The 22,090-nt window shown below is 40.1% G+C and overlaps 1 protein-coding gene across 1 annotated transcript; it reads left to right on the forward strand.

Moving 5' to 3' along the window:
- The first annotated feature begins 1,669 nt into the window (after positions 1 to 1,669).
- Positions 1,670 to 17,802, forward strand: LOC109275695 (mucin-3A-like). The gene is made up of 8 exons (XM_053901913.1): positions 1,670 to 1,869; positions 6,164 to 6,464; positions 6,624 to 6,751; positions 10,193 to 10,366; positions 13,130 to 14,002; positions 14,394 to 14,530; positions 14,625 to 14,799; positions 15,450 to 17,802. The coding sequence occupies exons 3-8, from the start codon at positions 6,659 to 6,661 to the stop codon at positions 16,152 to 16,154; spliced, it is 2,157 nt and encodes a 718-aa protein (XP_053757888.1). The 5' UTR covers positions 1,670 to 1,869; positions 6,164 to 6,464; positions 6,624 to 6,658; the 3' UTR covers positions 16,155 to 17,802.
- The last annotated feature ends 4,288 nt before the right edge of the window (positions 17,803 to 22,090 follow it).

Consider the following 22,090-nt stretch of genomic DNA (forward strand, 5'->3'; position numbering starts at 1 on the left):
GAATTGGCTAGATTTAAAGGATTATTAAAATTGTTGCCAACGTTTCAGGAATTTGGGACATTGCTTTAATATGAAAATAATTACGGTTTTAAAACATCAGGCAGCATCGTATAGTGGCTAAAAGTTAGATTCCAAAGCGAAACTTCTTGGGTATATATTTTGGCTTTACTGCTTCCTAGCTTCCACCTCGACCAGTTGTTTATCCTACCTGTGCCTCAGAAATGCTGCCTTGGGGCCCCTGCGTGGTTCAGTCAGTTAAGCATCCAACTCTTGTCACGATCTCACAGTTTGTGAGATCGAGGCCCACATAGGGCTCCATGCTGAGAGTGAGGAACCTGCTTGTGATTCTCTCCCTCCCTCTCTGTCTCTCAAAGTAAATAAATAAACTTAAAAAAAAAAGTGCTGCTTGGTCTGTAAAATTGGGAAACTATTAGTATTGCTTTGAGAATTAAATGAACTAATGTTTATAGAGTGCTTAGAACATTTGCTTGGGACTAAGTAAATACTATTTAAAAGCGTTTGTTAAATATAAGTAAAAGACTCTTTTCCTAGGTTTGGGATACCGAAGTCTTTTCTTCCTACTTAACAAATGGTGCTGGAGGGCTTCCATTGTGGGAAGATGTTGGTCTCTGAGCATCATGGGTTAGGGTAATGGCTTCCTGGTCTCCTTTTTGGATTTAGGGCCTGGCAGCCACTAAGAGACCATCTTATTTCTAGGGCCTACAGCCCTAACACCTAAACCTGTGGGAGTTCTTACATCCTCGATTTTCTTCTCTCCACAGCTCCTCCTTTAATCCCTGGAGCAAGCTCTTTTTGTGTGGCTGACATGGATTTTATGGCAAACACACCCACCTGGAGAAAGTGAGCAGCCTTGCCCCTTGAGACACAGGCTCTAAGTCACGAGCAGGGACTAGAAGGCTCTAGATGCCCCAGCCTGTGTGGACTTTGGGTGAGGCAGCACCTGGTGCTCAGGAGAGAAGGGAAGAAGTGACTTGAGGTCATTTCGCACTATGCTTGGTGAGGGACTTTCAAACTAGACACGTCGTTTAAACCTGAATTGTTACAGTCAAAAATGGAAGCGAGGAAAAAAAAAATTTCTCTATTACATTTCCTGGCTTTGTGGATGCCAGGTGTTTACACTTTCTCCTTATCTTCAGTTTACTAATTTTTGTAGCTAAGAGATAAGGATGAAAAGCGAACTCTCTCCACTCTTCCTTTCCCGGAGGATCTCAAATCTTGAAAAGGAAGAGAGATGCGCAGATAATTAGTCACAAACACTGATACCAGAGCCATTTAGAGGCAGGACTGGAGGCGACAGAGAAGCAGAGGGCAGGGGACACTCCTCCTGAGACCCCGTGGAGACACTGTGCCTCAGTCAAGCTGGGGGTGGAAAGAAGAGGAGGTTTGCCGAGAGGAAACGTGGGGCCCAGGCACTCACAGCACGAATGATTAGTATGTCCATTGTGAAGTGGGGGTCAGTGCCCATCCCAATTTTCAGTAGTGCCCCAGATCTGATAACCAAATTATGACACTAGAGTTTACAAGTTTAAGTCCTCTCTCTATGGCTCATTCTGTAGGCCTGAGATCTTCCTGGGTCTCCCCTTGTTTCCCCTGGTTCCCCAATATAGCTGGAAACCTTGTCTTTTTCTTTTTTAGTTCTCATCTCTAAAGACTGGAGTCTCATCTCTCCAGGTGCTAGAATCCTGCTTACCTGTAGGCAAATCATGACATAGATGGCAACGAATGCTCAAACTCCTGATCCTTCTCCAATTGAATTGCACCTGTTGAGAAGTCCTGATATTTTTGTTTGGATTCTCTCATGCTGATCATTTGCCTGAACCCCAGACAGAGAGGCAGTCTGCAGAGCTAGTAAGTCGTAACTTCTGCCCAGGAATTTCTAAATCTTTGATATTTTGGGTGTAAATCCCACCATCCTCTCACAAGTATTAGCACCTCTCCTTTCTTGCTGCCAATGAACAACTGTGCTGCCTTCATATATTCTGAGGGATGTCACCAGAGTCTCTGGTCATATTTTTTTATCTGTTGGAGATTAAGTTTCTAAGTATCTTTCCCTCTCCTCCGTCCCCCCAATTTTTTTCAGCATCTAATGTGACATAGTGAATATAGCAAGTATTTAATAACCATTTCTTGGGTGGATGAATGGGAGCCACAAACTTATCTCAGGGCTCATCAGGAAAATGGGGTAATGATACTTAATTCAGGAGGATATTAGGAGGATTAGATAAGATCAGTGTGATATGCACTAGGAGAGGTGCCCCTTCACAAGAAATGTTAATAATATTAATGACCAGATGTGGCTGAATTGGAAGCCACCTAGGTGTGGAGTAGTGGCCATTTAGTGTCCCCAGTGACATGGATGAAATGTTTATTTCTTTACCACTCATCAGTATCTGAGCTACCCTCCTCAGCCTTCTCTTGATGTGAAGGAAAAATAACCCCTGAATTTCTTTGAGTTGTTTCCTGCTGGGCGGGGCAGGAGAGGAAGCTTCTTGAACAAATATGCAGATAGTTTTTAGTTTGTTCATTTTCCCACTTTGATCATTTTTTTTTTTTTTGCAGTCTTAGCATCGGTTTGATTTTGACTTGATGCTTGAAAATTTCTTTTATAATACTATTTTGAATAATTATCAAGTTAAAATTAATAGGAAATTAAAATCTAAATACTGTACTGAATGAAGTCTTTTAAATGTGGTATCTGTTTGGTTATCATTTTGGCCATTCAGCACCTAATGAACTATAATCATGACCTGGCCTAAAAAAAATTATTAAGATGAGAGAGCTGGAGCCATCATATTGGTCGTCATCACACTGAGAAACCGAAGCAGAAATACGAAAGTATTTTGATTAGTATCAAATTGTAGTGACATTTCAGTCATGGAAGTGTCTGAAGTGGGTAACTTGATCAATACATTAATTTTGCTCTGAGCCTGAAGACTTGAGCGTGGTTCATTTTATAACAGATGGTGTTTAACAGGCTCTGCATTCTTTGGGCTAAAACAATTTGCTGGTTGTTAAAGGACTGTAGACCACTCTCAATTAATATAGATAGACCTCCACATTCTTTTGGCTTAAAATTCTGCAGACATCAAAGAGCTTCAGTAGGAGATGCTCAGCATACCAGGGAGAGTTACCTGTGTTTCTTTGCATGTTGTAATCACCCAGGTGCACTCTACTCTGGCGCTGGTCTAAGCTGTAGTAAAAGAACACAATGTGTTCTTTGGAAATAGAGAAAGTTTGAATTTTATACTGAAAATCTGTACCCAATAAGCTTGTTATTCATTCTTACTTTGGCTTTTGCAACTGTTAATTAACGATAGTGAGGGTAGAACCTTGATACTGTTTTGTCAGTGACTTCTTGATATGTAATGTGGAATTTTATCTGCTTAATGTTTATAGAACTCCACTGAACTATCTAAATATGTGTGTCTTAGTACCACAATGCCACACTAGCTTAAAATTTTTTTTATGTTTGTTTACTTTTGAAACAGAGAGAGAGAGAGAGGGAGAACGTGCATGAGTGGGAGGGGCAGAGAGAGAGGAAGATACAGAATCTGAAGCAGGCTCCAGGATCTGAGCTGTCAGCACGGACAGTGGGGCTCGAACTCACGGACCATGAGATCATGACCTGAGCCAAAGTTGGATGCTTAACTGAGCCATCCAGGCATCCCAAGCCACACTAGCTTTGTTAAAAACTCAAGTAACATATGTGTTTTATTCAACTGAAGTATGTGTTCACTAGAGATATTAAATTTATTTTTAAATTCATTGGCTTATTGAGTGGTTATGTTTAGTACTAGTGAATCTTCTCATTCACATGGATTCCTTATAGCTAAGTGACCACATGTCCTAGTTTGCATGGAACAGTGTTGTCTCTGTTCAGTTAAATTATTGATATTGCTTCCTTTTGCTCTCAAAAGTATTTTGGTTTGGAGTGTTAAATTATATGAGCACTCTAAGTGTACAGTCTCAGAAGCCACTGTTTCACTGGCTTGGGTTCAGCATGGAGGTATAAAGCACTGTCTCCCACTCCTTCTTAGAACAAAACCATCCCCTAGATTTTCCACACCTTTTATGTTCTGCAGATTCCAGGGCCATTTTACTTTGCTTCTGTGGATTCCATGGAAACTTATAGCTAAAGGAAGCATTTATAAGAGACCTTTAGAAATTATCAAAAAAGTGTTTTAATACATAATATATGTTTTACTATATTCCAGGAGGGCAAGAATTTTGAGTCTTTTATTCGCCATTGAACAATCAGCACATGACAGATGCTTGGGTATAGTAGGGACTCAGTAGTGATTGTTGAATGAATAAGCAATTGAAACTCACCCCTTTTTTAATTTAAGAAAACTGAGGTTTCTTCACACACACGCTTTTCTTCCTAAAGATATGAAGATACCCCATGATCACCTTGGGATCATTGTTTAGTAAATTACTTTTCAAACATTGTTTGATAAGGATTACTTGACATTTGGCCAGAAGTCAGACTCCCAGATCCTGTCCCTGAAAGTCTTGTTTAGTCAGTCTTAGATGGTTCTGGGTCTAGAACAGGCATCCCTTCTAGGATCCTTTCCGACTCCAGGTCTTTGAAATGTTCGTTTTACTTGTTTTCAAAAAGACATTTGCTTGACTTCCTGGGAGGCTGTCCATCTTTCTACGAAGTTCCTGTTAATAAGCTAGTTATGGAGGGGTTATCAGACCAAAAGGAAACCAGGTGGCACCACGCAGATGGTTGCATCATTTTCCCTCTCTGGACACAAATCTCCTCACCTTTAGAATGACATGGCTGGGGGTCCCTGGGTGGCTCAGTTGGTCGGGCGTCTGACTCTTGATCTTGGCTCAGGTCATGATCTCATGGTTCGTGGGTTTGAGCCCCACATTGGTCTCTGTGCTGATAGCACAGAGCCTGCTTGAGATTCTCTCTCTCTCCCCCTTTCTCTGCCCCTCCCCACTCTCTTTCTCTCTCTCAAAATAAATAAGTTTTTAAAAATATTTTAAAAAATGATAAGGCTGAACTTACAAGATCTCTCAGACCTCTTGCTGCTCTATTATTGAGTAATTGTTATCTTTAAACCTGACATAATCTGTCAGATAAAAAGTGCTATGTGAGACATTTCAACAACAAAAAAATGAGTACTTTGTTGCTTTGTTTACAAGAAATTTTCTATGGATTAGTTACTACTGGAGTTATTTGTAGATTTTTAGTTTTTTTAAGCACTATTCTTCACAAACAACTTTCTGTACCAATTTTATTTGGGATTCTGTGGATACGTGTGTTGGGAACTGATTGATAACTTTGCATTTGAGGTTAAAAATTACTGATCTCCAGCATCTATAGTCTCCTGATTTCATAGGGGCACCTGTACCCCAATGTTTATAGCGGCACTCTCAACAATAGCCAAATTATGGAAAGAGCCTAAATGTCCATCAACTGATGAATGGATAAAGAAATTGTGGTTTATATACACAATGGAATACTACGTGGCAATGAGAAAAAATGAAATATGGCCTTTTGTAGCAACATGGATGGAACTGGAGAGTGTGATGCTAAGTGAAATAAGCCATACAGAGAAAGACAGATACCATATGGTTTCACTCTTATGTGGATCCTGAGAAACATAACAGAAACCCATGGGGGAGGGGAAGGAAAAAAAAAAAAAAGAGGTTAGAGTGGGAGAGAGCCAAAGCATTAGAGACTGTTAAAAACTGAGAACAAACTGAGGGTTGATGGGGGGTGGGAGGGAGGGCAGGGTGGGTGATGGGTATTGAGGAGGGCACCTTTTGGGATGAGCACTGGGTGTTGTATGGAAACCAATTTGACAGTAAATTTCATATATTAAAAAAAAAAAAAATTACTGATCTCTTGCCAGTTTTGTTTTAGATCTTGCCAAAGATACTTCTACAATAAGAAAACAAGTCCTTTACGTTTGAGTATAATTTGTAAAAGTTAGAAGAGCCTGTTACTAAATTATAAGCAGAATCAGAAGTAATCTTCTAGGTAAACTATGCCAGATAGTTCCCACAGAAGGGAAGAGAAGGGACCCCTTTGAAAACATTTACAGAGATTTGTTCATCAGATTAACTATATTCAATTAGGGTTTAAGGAAGTATAAACCAAGTTGGATTGATTTTTTTTTTCCAGAAGCAGAGAGAATGGATTGGAAAAATTCAGAGATCGGGAGAGACCTGTGAAGGTCAAGACTTGAAGAGCAGTGGGTCCTGAGTGCCTAAAAGTTGCTGCCAATAAGAGGAGAAAGACGTTCACTTCTTGTTAGTAAAGAAACAATGGCACCATTCACTTATTTCGGAGCTCTGTCTGGAGCTGTTCGTGAAGTCAGAAGGAAGAGTTCTGTGAAAGATACGATAGAAGAGAGAATTGTATGGTTGCTCTTTCTACTAGATGGGCTGCCTGGTGGAGTAGAACCGAGAGCGTAATTATACAGGTGGATTTTCTTGCATTCTTACGTAATTGCTTAACACCCCACTTCTTCCTTTAAGGTGGATCCCTTATAAAGAAGAAGGATTTGTTATTTAGTCTAATCCACACTGGCAGTGATGTCTCATAGTGGATTTAATATTAATCAACTTAATTATTTCTCAAGGTTGCAGGTATAAAGGGCAGTGAACAGGCAGAAAAATGTTTCTGGTAGCTTGTGACACTGGCAGTTCAAGAATGGACAGAAAACATGGGAAATACATTGTGAATGTCGAACATTCTGAAAACCAGCCGGTGAGTATTGTGGCATCACTGTGATGTGTTCTGATGGCCCAGAGTCTTGTTTCCAATCTGTGTACATCTCTAATATTTCTTTATTACAACATGGTTCTTCCCAAAGTGGAATTCTTACAAGTTTTACATGGGAGCCAATTTTTAGCCATACTGTTACTGCTTAGAAAATAAAACATTTCTGCGTATCAGTACATACATGCTTGAGAAATTTATTTTAATATTTATTAATCTAGGATATTGGCAATTTGGGGGTAACAATTTAATACCCTATTTACATAATCCCTGCAGTTATCATAATTCAAGCATAAGCCAACAAATCTGCATTTGATTGCATTAACGAGTTATATTTGTTAAATGTGGCATATAGATTTTTGTGTTAACTGCCTAAATTTTTAGTGTCATGTATAGATTTGCCATAGCTCAAAGATTTCTATGTGTCTTTGAATGTCAGTGGTAATCCTATGAATGAAGTCTAAGCCTGAGCTGCAAACTATCTAGTAAATCTTTCAGATTGGCTTCTTCAATTACTTATGAATTTCTTTTTTTGGTAAAGAACTATATTCAGATGAAATATTTAGAATTCAATTGTATACAATATTATTTGACTATTATTTATGTTTTTAGAAGAAATGGTTCCATACTGTGTGTTTTATGACTGCCTTTTATGTGACTGTGCATGTCTGTAGAGACCTTGATAATGGGAACTGCCGTGGAAATGTGCTGAGTGAGATCAGTACAAGTTTGAACGGACAGTTACATTTTGTGAGGAATAGCATTTTTGTCCCCATGCCCTAACAAGGAAATTACAAGGCAAAGAAATTGTTCTCTTGATTCTAGGTCAGCACTTCCACCCCCTGAAGAAGTTCTTCATGGTCCTTCTAGCCTTGCAACTCTCTCCCTGTGTCTTCATAGTGTCAAGATACTCAGATAAGAAGGTCCTTGGGGTGCCTGGGGGGCTTAGTCGGTTAAGCCACCTTAACTTGATTTCAGCTCAGGTCATGATCTCATGGTTTGTGGGATCGAGCCTGACACGAGACTCTGTGCAGACAAAGGGGAGCTGGTTTGGGAGTCTCTCTCTGTCCCTTCACCCACTCTTGTGTGCTTGTGCACACTCTCTCAAAATAAATAAATAAACTAAAAAAAAAAAAGTCCAATGTTTTTATCTGGAAGCTTGATTGTTTCACTTGCACATTTAGGTTTATGATCCACTTAAAATTCATTTTATATATGGCAGGAAGTAGGATTAAACATTTTTTTCAATATGGAGATTTTTTTTCTGTACAGATAATTGTAAAAATCATCCTGTCTCTACTGAATTGATGCTTTTTTGGTAAATCAAGTGATTTATATTTGTGGGTGTGTTTTAGGACTCTAGTCTGTTCCATTGCTCTATTCGTTCTTGTACCACTACTACACTCTCTTTATTATTCTAGCTTTATAGCCTTGAAATTTTGTAGTACTTAAACATTGCTCTTCGAGTTATCTTGGCTATTCAAGGTCCTTTGCATTTCTATATAAATTTTTAGAATCCGCTTATTGATTTTTACTAAAATACTTTTGCAGTTTTGACTGGGAGATTATTGAATCTTCATTTTAATTTGTGAGACTTTATATCTTAATATCTAAATTCTTCGAATCCATGAACATGGTTTATTTTATCTTTTATATTGATGTTCTTTAATTTTTGTTGGCAATCATTTGAGATTTTAATGTAGAGATTAAGTATTTTTCTTTTTAGATGTATTTCTAGATGTTTTTGTGTTGTTTTAATTTTTTTTAAATGTTTGTTTATTTTTGAGACGGAGGGAGACAGAGTGCGAGTGGGGGAGGGGCAGAGGGAGAGGGAGACACAGAATCTGAAACAGGCTCCAGGCTCGAGCCGTCAGCACAGAGACCGACGGGGGGGGCTCGAACCCACTAACCGTGAGATCATGACGCTTAACCAACTGAGCCACCCAGGTGCCCCGATTTTTGTGTTGTTTTAAATGGTACATTAAATTCCATTTCAAATGTTTTCTTGCTATTTTACAGAAATCCAATTGATTTTTGTATTCTTACCATGTATCCAGTGACCTCACTAATTCATTTATTCGTTAATATTTTCTTTGTAGATTCTTTTGGATTTTCTATAAACACAGTCATGTCATTATTCTTTTTTTTTTTTTTTTTTTTAAATTTTAACACATTTTGTTTTCATAACTAAATGCACTGGCTAAGACCTCTGATGTAATACTGGATGGGAGTGGTAAAGGTGGACATCTTGCATTTTACCCAGATTCATGGGGGAAAGTATGAAATATTTCACCATTAATTATGACATTAGCTTTAGGTTTCATGGAGCTACTGTTTATCATATTATGCAAAGTCCCTTCTACTATAGCTTGCCCAGAAATTTCATCATAAATGGTCATTAAATTTTTGGAATTTTATACATTTTTGGATTTTATTTACTCCTGTTTTCTTTAAAGAATATTTGTACCTATATTTTTGAGAGACTGATCTTCAGAGGATTCAAGATAACTCTTCAGCTTCCTGTTTCCAGAAGCCTCAAAGTCTGACAAATGTCCTGAGGGGGGAAACCAGTCTTGTGTTTGTGGTTAAGTCTCTTTCTCCTACAGTGATTTTGTCTTCTATTTACTATGATACTGCTGTAGACTTGACTCTGCCTTTCTGTCCCAGGCCTCTAGCGTCTGGAGCTATCCTGGAACATTAAAGATACTTTACATTGGGGCTCCTTTATTTTCAAATAAGTCCGGTCAGCCTCACATGAATACCAAAAGTTTTGCTGGCTTCTTTTGGCAGTCAGAACCATAGGCTCATGCTCAGGCTCCACAAATGTCCCCAGAAAAGATGGCCTATGATGTAAGATTCAACTTTGGAAAAGCATCTTCTTTTAAGTTTTAAATAATCTAACTTCCGTTTTTTCAAAGCTCTTCATTTGTTTGTTTGTTTATTGTAGTGGGAGAAGTGGCTTTTTGCAATTTGCTAAATCCAGAACCTCACTTCACCTCTTTAGATCTTGGTTTTCTCATTTTGAACATAACCCAAAAGAGTTGTTCTTGATAAGCCTAAGGTCTCTAGAATTTTCATAGTGGCACTTTTTTTTTTAATATGATCTCCCTACACCAGCTTGCAATGTAGTGATATTTAACAAATATATTAAATGTGAAGAGGATGAAAGATAGTGCATATTCCTGGATTTTAACCTCAATAATTGTATAAAATAATTAAATTTAAATTAGGATGATGTCACTAGATTTCCATGTTTTGAGAATAAATATAATGAATGTGTTCTTTTATTCCTTTAATCAGGGTTCACATGATCTTATTTGAATAGCTATGTCATGATATTTAACAGTATGATTTATATTTGTCAGAATATATTACTTCAGGCATCAAATACAATAGCTTCTTTTTTTCCCCATTCTTTTCTTTGCACAGTCATTCCTGAACCTAAGAAACCATGAAGCTCACAGATCAGCATGTCAATTTCCAACATCAACTGATGTGACTGGTGATGTAACTGTGACTGGTACTGATTTAACTGGTGCCTGCACTGACACAGGGACCCTTGGACACTCAGCATTTCCAAACAGAGAATTCCAACATTGTCAGGTAATGTTTGGGGCAACACTGTTTCTCTGGGTTATGATGTAACCCACATGATATTGATCTAATAGTTTGAAGGAGAAACATCCAACCAATTAACATTACTGTTGTTCTTTTGAAAATGTACATCATCTTTTGAACATGTCAAGTCACTGAGAGAGAATGCGAAAGGCATAGATTTATGGGGGTCATCATTTAAGGAGCTAATGATCTTGATAGAACAAAAGAGAGACAATATATAAGGTCAAAGGAAATAAAGCAAAGTTTTGAGGTCCCTTTGTTTGGAGGGCTGAGTAGATGGTGACAGCAACTGCATTGGCAGTGAATAACATTGTAACCCTCGCTCAATGGAAGATAAAGTCATGTGCTAAGGCCCTGGGGCTCTAGTCTGCGGGTCTCACTCTCCTTCCCTTCCTTCCTCTCAGCCTGACTGTGGGGCTGCTGTTGACCTCCTGGTTGTGACCTCATGTGTTTTCAACCTCGACTCAGAAACCATTTAGAACCATCTTGGTTTGGTGTCCAGAAGCAGATTTCCTATATTCCTTACTGTTACTTGTTATTCTCTTTTCTTCACCTTAAGAAATTTCCATCTGAAATTTTCCATCAAGGGAAGAACTTGATTTTGCTGATGATCTTGGCAATTTGGTTCAGTGCTTCTAGCTCTGGACTACACCCTTCCTCTGATTAATCCTGCTGTAGAAATAGTTTGAAGAGACCGTGACAAATTAAGAGAAGACAAACTCTATGTTAAGAGACATTGTGGAAGACTAATTTTGATGAGAATTATTTAGGGAATATGACTCTGATGATTCAGAGAACGGAGTTACGTTAGCTGCCTTTACTTAGCCACACATGGGAAACAATGTGGAAGTTTAGAATGTTTTTGTAAGAATTCACAAAGCCGGTTGGTGGCAATTAATGACACTGGAGCACAGGTCTGAAGTCTGCTTTAGATGAGTTTCCACTAATCTTGTTCCTTTTTTTTGGAAGATTCAAACAGAAAATTATGGTAATTGCCTTTTTTATCTAAGAAACGAGCATAGGCCTTCCTCTCCTTCACCTCTAACTTCCTTTCTAAGGCCTAGATGACATGGGACAGGAGGTACCATTTATCTCTGGGCTCTCTTATTTGGTGCCCTGAATTCCTTTGGCCTTGGTACCCAGTGCCTTTGCACTGCTCCTGATTGCCTAGTAAGCACCACTCACAACACCCAAACTGAGGTTTATCATCTGAAACAGTGTCCCATATTTGGGACATTCAAGAGCTGCTTGGCATGCTCCAGAGGTGTCTATTCTGTTTGCTTCCTTTAGTGATCTATTTTCAGTCATGAGAAAAGGGATAAGAATGGGCTAGTTAGTGAAACCAAATGTTTCTTTGAATATTTAGTAAATGTTAGGAAAATGTTATGCACTCAGTTTTACTATTTACTATTTATATCAACCCTATGAAATAGGTGATGTTATCCATGTGAGGGCATCGAGGCTTTGCATGATAATGCAAATTTCCACATACCTCCATCCATCCAGTGAAAGGTGGCATTAAAATTTAAACCTGAATTTGTTAGACTCCAATGCCTATGCTCTTAATTACTGCAGTGTACTACCTTCTGCAAAAATCTAATTATGGAGGATATTTCTTATTCTAATTTTCTTTTTTTTTAATTTAATTTTATTCAATTTTTAAAAAAGTTTATTTTGAGAGAGACAGAGACAGTATGAATGGGGGAGGGGGGGAGAGGGAGGGAGAGAGAGAGAATCCCAAGCAGGCTCTGTGCTGCTGGTGCAGAGCCTGACGTGGGGCTCAAACTCACGAAACCATGAGATCATGACCTGAGCTGAAACCAAGAGTCAGATGCTCAACTGACTGAGCCACCCAGGTGCCCCTCTTGTTCTAATTTTCTTAACACGTTGAGATAGATATTATTATCCCCAATTTTGATATAAGTCCAGCTGATAGGCAAATTAAGAAACATGCTCAGAATATTAGAGGTATGGCGTTTAAATTAAAGACTCTCTGATCTCAAGACTTACGTGTTTTACACTACGCAGTGTTTCCTCTACAATAACAAAGTATGTATGCATAGTACTTTAGAATTTACAAAGCAAATTTACTGATGTTAATCCTGATGCTAATTTTATTATAGAAATTTTTATAGATGAATGAAAGAATAGGGTCACAGAAACATCTTACCAAATGAAAATAGCTGGTGGTAGCAGAAAGTGGATTTCACAAATGTTTTCAGACTCTGAATTTCATGCTGCCAAATACTAACCTGTGTGAAAAGTTAGCCAGGAAATTGGATAAGGCATTAATTAATGCTGTTAAAGTAGAAGGCTCCAAAGCTGACAAATTTAGGAAATGCCCAAAGGGGTAGAAAACTTAATTAGATCTTTGGGGTCCCTCAAGTCACAGTATACAGGAGCCACCAACATGTATAGAGACTTCTTTTGATAGTGGAAAGAAGAGGGAATTTCCAGGAAGACATTTATTTGTTTTCTTACTTTGAGATGCAGATATATGAAAAGAAAGCATGAAAGTCAGTGGAAGTTTCTTTGTTCCTATATTAAACACAGTATAAAGACAAAGTCTTTCCTAAATACAAACTTAAAATTAAGTCAATATATATCACTGACACCATTAAGAATAGTATCTTATGTTTGTACATCCTTTCAATGAAGTAATCTATATATACAAAGGATTATCGAAGGCATTAGTTTTTCTTGAAACATCTGGTTTCATCTGCAGTAATTTATTTAAATCCTTTCCAGGTGACACAAAATTTCTTCACCGACTGGTCTCTTTGGAAGATCTTCCTGGCTTGTCTCTTAGCCTGTGCTATAACAACAACAATTGGAGTACTCATAGAGTGCCTGGTGTATAATGGGAAGAATAATACCTCCATTGTTATTCAGCTTCCTCAAAACCACGGGACAACCTCATCTACTAGTTCTGAAACTATAGTTCATACTGTGAAAACAGATTCTACCAGCACATCCGATTCAACTACCATCACTATGACCACTGCTAGCACTTCAAGAGAACCAGCTAGTACAAAAACCATTGCTTCTACTGACACTCTCATAGCAACAGCCACCACTGCAACTTCTCCCACTTTTACTGAACTTAAAACGACGGCAGGAACAAGCAATTCAACTAAACTGAAAACCACAATGACTGCCAGCAATGCTACTGAGGCAAACACAACAAAGACCACTCCTCCTGCTTCTGCTGAACCTGCAGCCACAGCAACAGTCACCGATTCACTTCAACCCACTACCACAAAGATTACCGGCACAACCACTGAGCCTACAACCACCACAGCCACCACTCCTGCTTCTACAGAACCTACAACCACCACAGTCACCAGCACTCTCTCTGTCAAACCCACAATTACCACAGCGGCCACTGCCTCATCTGAACTGACCACTACAGAAACTTCCAGCACTAACACTGAGGCTAGAATCACCACAGCTGCCATTATAATGTCTGCGGTACCTACAACCCCCGAGGCTACTGCTATAACTTCTACTAAACCTACCACCTCCAAGGCTACCTCTACAACTTCTACTGAAACTGCTATCACCATGGCCACCACGACTTCTAGCAACCCTATGACCACCACAGCTACCATTACAACCTACTGAACCTACAACTACTAGAGCAGTTGCCACCTCATCAGTACCAACTATCACAACTTCCAGTGGTACCACTGAAGCCACAGCTGCCACAGCCACCACTGTAACTTCTGTGGAACCTGAAACCACCATGGTCACACCTGCAACTTCTATGGAACCTACAACTACAATGGCCGCCGTTACAACCACTTCTGAGCCTACAATCGCCCAGCCACCACTGTTGTCTCTACTGAACCTATAACCACCACAACAGCCACCGTGGCATCTGAACCCACTACCACAATAACTGTTAGCACTACCACTAATGCCACCACCACCATAGATACCATTAAAACTTCTCTTGAACCTACAACCACCATGGCTGCCACTATATCTAATGAACCTACAACCAACACAGCTATCACTATTGTCTCTACCAAACTTCACCACCACCACAGCAGACACCACAGCGTATGAACCAACCACCATAGTAACTGCCAGCACTACACTGAAGCTACAACCACCACAGATACCACTACAACTTCTACTGAACCTGTAACCACCATGGCCACCAATACTGACTCTGCCAAACCTACAAAAACCACTATGGCCACCATTTCCTCTGAACTGACTACACAATAACTGCTAGCACTACCACCGAGGCCACAGCTAACACAGCCACTACAACTTCTACTGAACCTACAACCACCACGGCCATGACTACAACTTCTACTAAATTTACAACCCCTACAGCCACCACTGTTGTTTCTACTGAACTTAAAGCCACAACTGCAGCCACCACAGCATCTGAACTGACCACCACAGTAACTGCCAGCAATACCACTGAGGCTACAACCGTCAAGGCCACTGCTACCACTTCTACCTAACCTACAACCACCACGGCCAACACTACAACATTTACCAAACCTACAACCGCTATGGCCACCACCACTGTTGTCTCTACTGAACCTAGAGCCACCACACCAGCCACCTCAGCATCTGAACTGACTACCACAATAATTGCCAGTACTACCTCTGAGGCCACAACCACCATAGACACCACTATAACTTCTGCTGAACCTACAACCACTATGGCCACCACCACAATTTCCACCAAAACCCACAGCCACTACTACTTCTACCCACAGCCACTAGTACTTCTACCAAACCTATAACCACCATGGCCACCGATGTAACTTCTACTGAGCCTACAACCCCCATGGCCACCACTATAACTTCCTCCGAAGGTACAACCACCACAGCCCTCACCACAACCTCTACCGAACCCACAACTGCCATAGCCACCACTATGTCTCTACTGAACTTACTGCCACAACATTAGCCACCACTTCATTGGAACGGACCACCACAATAACTGCCAGCACTACCACTGAGGCTACAACCACCACAAATACCAGTATAACTTCTGCTGAACCTGAAACCACCACAGCCACCACTATAATTTCTACCAAACTTACAACCGGCAGGGCCACCACTACCATTTCTACTGAACCTACAACCACCAGCCACCACAGCCGTCATTTCATCTGAACTGGCTACCCCAACCATTGCCAGCACTACCACTGAGGGTACAACCGCCACGGCCACCAGTACCACTTCTACTGAACCTATAATGACTGTGGGCGCCACTACAACTTCTACCGAACCTATAATCACCATCGCACCCACAGTTGTGTCTATTGAGCCTACAACCACCACGGCCACTACTATAATTTCTACCAAACCTACAATCACCATAGCCACCACTACAACCTCTAATGAACCCACAACTGCCACAGCCACCACTATTGCCTCTACCAAACTTAGCACCGTAACAGCAGTCACTGTAGCATCTGAACTGACTACCACAGTAACTGCCAGCACTACCACTGAGGCTACAGCCGCCACTGTAACTTCTACCAAAATTACAACCACCACGGCCACCACTACCACTTCTGCATTTACAACCACCACAGCCACCAATCCTGCCTCTACTCAACCTACAACCACCACTATGGCCACCACATCATCTGAACTGACTACCACGACGACTGCCAGCACTACCCCTGAGGCTACAACCACCATGGTTGCCACTACAACTTCTACTGAGCCTGTGACCACCATGGCCACTGTCAGTGCTTCTGCGAGACCTATGACCCCCACAGCAGCCACCACTTAATCTTAACCAGCTACTACAATGTCTGCCAGCATGACCACGGAAGCTATAACTAGAACAGCCACCACTGCTACTTCTAACGAACCTATGACCACCACAGTCACCGCTACACTTTATACCACTCTCCTGAACCTACAACCCCAGGAACTGCCGCCACTTCCACTGAACTGCTTCTGCAGTGACTGCGAGTGGTACTACCACAGAGGCTGCAACCACAACAGCCAGTACTGCTGCCTCGACTGAACCTACAACCACAGCAATAGCCACTGCTTTTACTGAACCCACTACCACAATGATTGCCGGTACTGCCACCGAGGCTAGAACCACAGTGGCCACCACTGTTGCTTGTATCGAATCTGTAACCACCACAGCAGTCGCCGCTTCATCTTCTCATAAGCACAACGGCAACACCTTTTATTCAGCTGAACCCACCACCGTAATTCCAAGCATTGTCTTTCAGCGGAACGTATCACCACAACTGCTGTTATCGTTTTGGTTGTGCCCACGGCCATTTCTACCAGGACTGTATTAACTGAATCTATGACTGTTATAACTTTTACTGAAAATTCTGCTATCAGATTACAGATATCAGATTATCAGCTCTTTCCAATCCACCTTGGCAGTCCCTCCCACCACCACTGAAGGTACAGCTACATAAATCATCCAACAACTTTCAGTAAGATCTGAATCATTCCTGTTTCAAATGGACCTATGATGACCATCAGTTTGACAGGATTTCTAGGTACTCCTCCTGGCTTCTTGACTGAATTTACCTCATTTGCCAGAGCCACCTCCACTTCAATGACTGAATCTAGTCTGTTTTCTGACTCCACTAAAACATCACCTTTGATCTCCACTGCCACCACCTCAAGTATAAATAAAATAACTACGCATGCTACCAACTCAACGAACTTTCCCATCACAACACCATAGTGACGTTAGCTGAATGTATGATCTATGACCAACATTACCTGCTAATGGAAGGTACAACCACAAATTTTAAATAATCTATCGCCATACAGCTAGCCATTGCCCCACCCCTTCAAATAAGTCCTTAGCCACAATAATAGCATTACATTAATGAAGCATGCTGGCACCATAACTTCTACTGAAATTTCATGATAGAAGGCACTGCATCAGTCAGTCTTACAGTCATACTACCATTTCTATGCAAACCGTTTCTACACTTCCATTTCTACCGTATGTACTCCTACAACAGACAAAACTCCACCAAACCCTTCAGTACCTTTCACCTGAATCTATAAGCACTATAATCTGTATGGGCATGTTACTCAAACTCTCCATTACTTACTCCTCTGAACTAATGCTGCCGGTATTTCCAGTAAATCTAGTAAGTCACACCATCACTCAGAAATGGCAAATTCATAATGATCTCTTCCATTGCAGCTGTAGTTAGGAGGCCTGCAAATTAAATCCTAACATCCACTATTATCACCCCCACTTCAGAACCTGTATCTATTATTCGTACCATAGGTGGTTCCATGGCCAATAACTGCCAACATATAACTATAACAGTTACCAACATAACTACTTCTAACACAAGATTTTCTTAATGACCAGTTCAACTATCATCATAATGATAATGAATTTCACTCCCAAAACATTAATATTATCATTTCTTAGACCTGATCATTTAATGTGGAGAGTGTCTATTTTTTTGAATTTTTAGTACAGTTTTCACACAAAGTAAATCCAATGTATGTATTTATGTTGAAAACCTATTATGATTAAATAAAAGGTTACTGTGAGTATAGTCTTTTATTCTGAAGTTTTAGTCTTTAATACACAAATTCCATATGTAATAGAGAAAGAACATTCTATATGGTAAGGGTATATTAAATACATTTGTGTATTACATTTTATTTTTAAAATGTTTGTTTTGTGAGAGAGAGCACACATGTGCCCACCTAAGAGTGGGGAGGGACAGAAAGAGAGGGAGAGAGAGAATCCCAAGCAGGCTCCATGCTGTCAGCATAGAGCCTGTTGTGGGGCTCGATCCCATGAACCTCGAGATCCATGACCTGAGCTGAAATCAAGAGTTGGACACTTAACTAACTGAGCCACCCAAGTGCCAGTACCACATTTTCTTTTTAGATTGTGTGAAATTATTTTCCTTTGATTTTCTCTTTATTTTAAAAATTTATGTTAGAGAGAGCACAGCAGGAGAGGGGCAGAGAGAGACAGAGGGAATTGTAGCACGCTCCATGCTTAGTGCAGAGACTCACGTGGGGCTCAGTCTCATGAACCATGAGATCATGACCTGAGCCGAAATCAAGAATTGGACCCTTAACTCACTAAGCCACCCAGGTCCCCCTCATTTTCTATTAAATCATTTTGGTTTTTAAGGAATATTAACAGATGTGTTATCACTGTTTTCAATTAAAAATTTGTTTTCTACTCTTTTTTACAGTGACATTATAAAGACACCCAACTAAATACTTTGAGTAAACATGTACTTAGGCCTATCTGCCGAAATGCTGGAGAAAATTCATAAAAAAGAAAATAGCAATGCAGATGGTAATAAACTTACAAATTTGGATTCTGTTATTTAAATTTTTGGTAATTGATAGGCTTAAGTAAGTGCTGATGGTATTACAGAGAGAAAGTCGCTAAAACTTAACATGCCCCATGAGACCTTAAGTTTAGCCCCTGCTTATCCCTCAAACATCATTGTGTGCTCGCTTATATAACACTTGCTATGTTGTAGCCATGCTGTTTTTCAAACTAGGAAATATTTCAAATACACAAAGAGACGTAAAGAATTTTACATTGAGCATCTGTGTGCCCATTTCACATTCTAAGAGACAAATCACTACATATGCCCTATTGAGTCCAGATGGCTGATGCAGCAGGTGTCAAGACTCATTTAGGACGTTGTAGTGACATGTTGCAGCAATAGATGGTGCTATGATGCTTTTTTTCAACCTCTTGCACATTAAAAAGAATAATCAGATGACTCCCTTCTGCCTCCTAAGAAGTAGGTTAAACACACACACATGAACGACGAGGGACGCGATGCGGTGCCAAAATAACTAAGCTTTATGTGGGAGAAGAATTTGATGTATTTCATCTCTCTCCTTAAAGAAAAGAACCAGGGTAAACAAGTTGAAGTTATTGAGAGGAAGACTTTGACTCAACATAGAGAAGAATGATGTCGCAGGAGAGTCAACCCAGAAAGGAATATTGAACCCTAGAAAATGGCTGGACTCCCTGATCACTGCAAGTGGCACACAGAGAGTGGGGTAAGAGTTCACTTTCATTCACTGGAGTTTGACCTAGATGTCTGGGGTCCTTTTAACTCAAACATAATGTATGCATTTATAAAAGCAGAGTGTTATTCGCAATGAAACACAACTATTATTACTAAAAAAAATTTTTTAATGTTTATTTATTTTTGAGAGAGAGAGACACACACACACACACACACAAAGCATGAGCAGGGGAGGGGCAGAGAGAGAGAGGGAGACACAGAATCTGAAGCAGGCTCCAGGCTCCAAGCTGTCAGCACAGAGCCTGACGCGGGGCTCGAACTCACAAACCAGGGGATCATAACCTGAGCCGAAACTGGATGCTCAACCGACTGAGCCACCCAGGCTCCCCATAAGCACAACTGTTATTTAAATAAACTTTGAAATTTGTGGGGCACCTGGGTGGCTCAGTTGGTTAAGCGTCTGACTTCGGCTCAGGTCATGATCTCGCGGTCCGTGAGTTCAAGCCCCGCATCGGGACCTGTGCTGACAGCTTGGAGCCTGAAGCCTGTTTCAGATTCTGTGTCTCCCTCTCTCTCTTTCTGCCCCTCCCCCAGTCATGCTCTGTCTCTCTGTCTCTGAGAAATGAATAAACCTTAAAAAAAATAAATAAACTTTGAAATTTGGAATCACAAGTCAAATGTTACAAGTAGTGCAGGCTATAATAAGACTAGAATGGGAACTCTAATAGGACAAGCACTTGTCTGTTTTACTTACTGCTGTATAAATCCCCATCGCCCACAAAAATGTCTGGTAGTAGTACATTCTCTATAAACATTTATTGAATGAACCCTTCTAATATTCTACCAATAAAAATGCATTTGATGTTTTTAAGTAGACTTAGAATGGAATGTAGAGTAACGTAGATTAGAAAAAAAATCACCGATATGGGTCAGACAGTTGCTTGGTTCTATGTTGAGTAGTACTGATAATCTTGTTGGTCCAAGATGTTACTTAACTAACCCTTCATTTAATTCTAATTTGTTGAGATGACATCTGCCATAGATATTGAGAATCAAATTGAGTAAAAGAGAGCTACCCTTATCTTTTATTATAATCACATGAAAGAATACATAAAATTGTTCTTTTTTAAACATCTGCATTTTCTTTTAAAGTAGGCTCCATACTCAGCATGGAGCCCAGTGTGGGGCTTGAACTCACGACCCTGAGATCAAGACGTGAACTGAGATCAAGATTAGGATGCTTGGGGCGCCTGGGTGGCGCAGTCGGTTGAGCGTCCGACTTCAGCCAGGTCACGATCTCGCGGTCCGTGAGTTCGAGCCCCGCGTCAGGCTCTGGGCTGATGGCTCGGAGCCTGGAGCCTGTTTCCGATTCTGTGTCTCCCTCTCTCTCTGCCCCTCCCCCGTTCATGCTCTGTCTCTCTCTGTCCCAAAAATAAATAAAAAACGTTGAAAAAAAATTAAAAAAAAAAAAAAAAAAAAAGATTAGGATGCTTAACCAACTGAGCCACCCAGGCATCCCTAACTTCTACATTTAATGATTTTATGCAAAGCACTAATAGACTAAATACCAATTATGAAAGCATTGTTGAAAATGTCTTTGTACCCTTGGTATATGTTTGTAATGATTTTTTTCATACATTTAACTTAGTTGAATAATATGATTCAACTAACTGCACTATATTTTTAAATGTCTTGTCTGGTATGAACGAAAACAATCCTTTTACCTGAAAATTGCCAAAAATAAGAGAATGGACTGGACACAGCCAATTAGTGGACCAAAGATGTTTTAACTGACCTCAGACCAAAGTGAAATTTAAGTTGAGTTTTTCTTGTGGGTGAAAATAAAGCTATCAGACATAGCATTAATAGATGAATTTGAAAGAAACCACCCAGTTCTTTTGTCTAAAGAATGGCCAAATACAAAACACTTTAACTACTGGATTAATTTAGTAAGGTTGCCAAATTCTTGTGGCTGAAAATTCACCGGAGGTTGAAGAATCTTCGTAGGGAATATCCTTTGCTATGAAATATACCCAGTTATAGAAAATATGACTATGAAGATAATTTGAAACCTAATTGCAAGAGCCACCATTTTCACAAGACAAGATGCAAAAGCACCCCTGATGTTGGGCAAAGTAACAATCCTGGATTTACCCATAGGCTCTCTTATATTAAACCAGATGTGTTCTGCTTCTTGAGTAAGGTAGTAAGTAATACCTGCATAAGGAGTGTTCCTTGAGAAGACAGAGATCATATGAATTTCATAGTAACATATCTTTTCACTGTTTTGAAATTAATTTAATTAATTAGGCATTTTGAAACTGGAACATTCCAGTTACACACAAGTATCAGAACTTACTTACTCCTCTGTAGGCTATCCAAATAAGTTATAGATGCACAATTTGTCTACTCTCTGGTTATGGTGCTCCAGGGCCAAATCGAGATATGTCTCCATATCATCGTAAGATAGCGTATTATGAAGGATATAATTCAGCTGTTATAGAAGCTCTCCATATTTACCTATGTTATATAGCTCTCCATTATTAAGGAGTTAGGGGTCCAAGGTTTGTTTCAGCTCGCTGCTCTTCTGGTCATAGAATATTGCCCTAATCTCTATGTTATTGGATGGCTCACTCGCCGATCTATAGTCACACAAAAGGGAAGGGAAATGGGAAAAGAAGGGCATACCCCTTGCTCTTAAGGACAC

This window comes from Panthera pardus, unplaced genomic scaffold (assembly GCF_024362965.1).
Source record: "Panthera pardus isolate Hobbes unplaced genomic scaffold, ASM2436296v1 HiC_scaffold_15, whole genome shotgun sequence".
Taxonomy (NCBI): domain Eukaryota; kingdom Metazoa; phylum Chordata; class Mammalia; order Carnivora; family Felidae; genus Panthera; species Panthera pardus.